The sequence below is a fragment of the Plasmopara halstedii genome, assembly GCF_900000015.1.
Source record: "Plasmopara halstedii genome assembly, contig: Scaffold_526, whole genome shotgun sequence".
Taxonomy (NCBI): domain Eukaryota; phylum Oomycota; class Peronosporomycetes; order Peronosporales; family Peronosporaceae; genus Plasmopara; species Plasmopara halstedii.
In genome coordinates this window covers 236,324-238,392 of record NW_020187446.1, presented here as the reverse complement: position 1 = coordinate 238,392, position 2,069 = coordinate 236,324, and the positions used below count along the sequence as shown (strand labels likewise).

General features: G+C 55.3%; 1 protein-coding gene across 1 annotated transcript; it reads left to right on the top strand.

Annotated features, from left to right (window-relative positions):
• Positions 1-1,105: 1,105 nt before the first annotated feature.
• On the top strand, positions 1,106-1,777 carry PHALS_11106 (uncharacterized protein; the record flags this gene model as incomplete). Its single annotated transcript, XM_024726643.1, has 1 exon — positions 1,106-1,777. The coding sequence occupies one exon, from the start codon at positions 1,106-1,108 to the stop codon at positions 1,775-1,777; it is 672 nt and encodes a 223-aa protein (XP_024577300.1).
• Between the last annotated feature and the right edge of the window lie 292 nt (positions 1,778-2,069).

Sequence of the window (2,069 nt, the reverse complement as noted above, 5' to 3'; positions counted from 1 at the left end):
ACACCATGCCCATCTCGTGTGACACACACCCCTGTTACCAGGGTACGTGTAACCCCGTCACACTTCCCCCCATTAAGATTGAGAGCATTTACAGTTCCAATCGATAAATACCTCCGAGGCTTGCGTGTCCGCTAGACACTACAGCTTGGTTCGTTGGGACAAAACGACTTCGTGCTCAATGAGCCTTGTGTCAATGACACTGAAGTCACCAAGTCTCGCTGGTTCTGACTGCGCACACGGGCAGAGCCCGACTTCGTCTCCCGCACGCGGTGAAATGTCGGACAGTGCGTCCGCGGCATCGAGGCATGTACATCCTAGGCTCCAAGCGCACGAGCGTCGCGCTCCTCGCACGCTATCAGTTACGCGTTAAGGATGTGGAGGTGGTCGACTACGAGTCTGATAATCCCCAGCGTGGGATGACGAGTCCTGCTCGCGCCTTGCGAACCCCATATCCGTTTCCTGACTTCTCGTCACCTGAGGGACGTGGTGTAATCACCAATGGCCTCGACGGGGCACAGAGGCGGCAGCTGAAAGCTGCCCGTAAGGCGGCTCATAAGCGCACCCATCCACGGTCAGTCATTGACCCTCGTGTGGAATATGGCTTCCGCCCGGCGGATTCTGCTGTGGAAACGAAGAACGCGGAAGCTCGACCGTTACGCCTCCACACCATTAGGCCCCCGGTCATTACGGAAGGTGAGCTTGCCGAACGGTAAGCTCTTCGAGCTCGTTTCTTGGTTCCACAAGAATTTCTGTTGGAAGCTTATCGCACTCGTCTGAGTGCTCAACGAGGTGGCTCTCGTTACCCGCAATGCGGACAATACCTGTAGTGCTCACCCCTGGCGAAAGCGCTACAGATGACGAAGCACTCTTTGAGCGATGGGTGCAACGGCACCGAAAGCTTTCCTCACTGTATAACATACCGTTGAGCCATAAGGAAATGGCGTTCGTGTGGAGCGACACCTCCACTTTGAGTTTGCCAAACTCAAGGCACGCCGTCGACTTCCTTCGAATGGTCGCCCTGCGACATACGGGTCAACCCCTAACGCTCCCGCGAGCTCTGTGTCTGCGACCGTAAGAGCTCAGGGCCACTGCTTGAGCTCAGCTCATGGTCCTTCCACCTCCCTGGCTTTTGCCAGGAAGCGCGAAGCGTTCTGATCTTTCTGATCAAAAGCGTCCACGGCGTCTGGGCAATCTTGTCGAAGTGGCGTCTCAAACTCCCACGAGTTTTCGGAGTCTGGATATCCCCGCCACTTCACCAGATATTAGGTTTGACCCTGGTGACGACGTCGTCCAACAAGACGATCTACGTGTAGTGGACGTCACCGTTCTCATCGAGAAGAGTCGGTGGCGGGTGGTGACACGTGATGCTTTTCGAGCCCTTGAGAATGAGATCCTTCGTGATCGGAGCTCCGCTGAGCGTCATGCTGAAGTAGCATATCGCTGTGCAGACGCTCTTAACGATTTGAAGCACGTCGTGCGCCGGCTGCCTCACCTTGAGGACTACCGCGCTCTGTCGGAGCGACTCCTAGCCGTGAAGCAGGCGAATGTGTCGCTGCATGCGACGGTGGAGCGCTTGGCGCCATTGGAAATGAACGTTGTTGCACTCTGTGCTCAGAACCAGCCGCTGGATCAGCTTTTGGTTGATGGCCCGTGGGATCCGCTCCGGTGCCAACGCTTCCGCGTTCAACTGCGCCGAATCCCGGTACGGCTTGAGCAAGCCCACGTAAAACATCGGTCGAGTGAGCATCCGTTTTGGAAGGTTCAGCGTATACGCTAGGCCCCGCTTGGCCAAAACCTTAAACGGTCCGACAAACCGTGGACGAAGCTTCGTCCTGAAGATAACAGAGGCTGGATGTGTAGGCAGGTTTTCAGAGTTTTTGTAAAACCAGGTCCCCAACCTTAAAGCTTTCTACTTTGCCTCTTCCTTTTTCATCTGCATATTCTTTCTGCAGGTCTGGGCTTTCAGTCATCGTATTGCGAACGTGTCGTGGGACACTCAGTCTGGCAGACAAGAAGTCATTGACTTCTTTACGGAAGGTGAGGGGGCTGAAATCAGCTAGCCGTTCGGT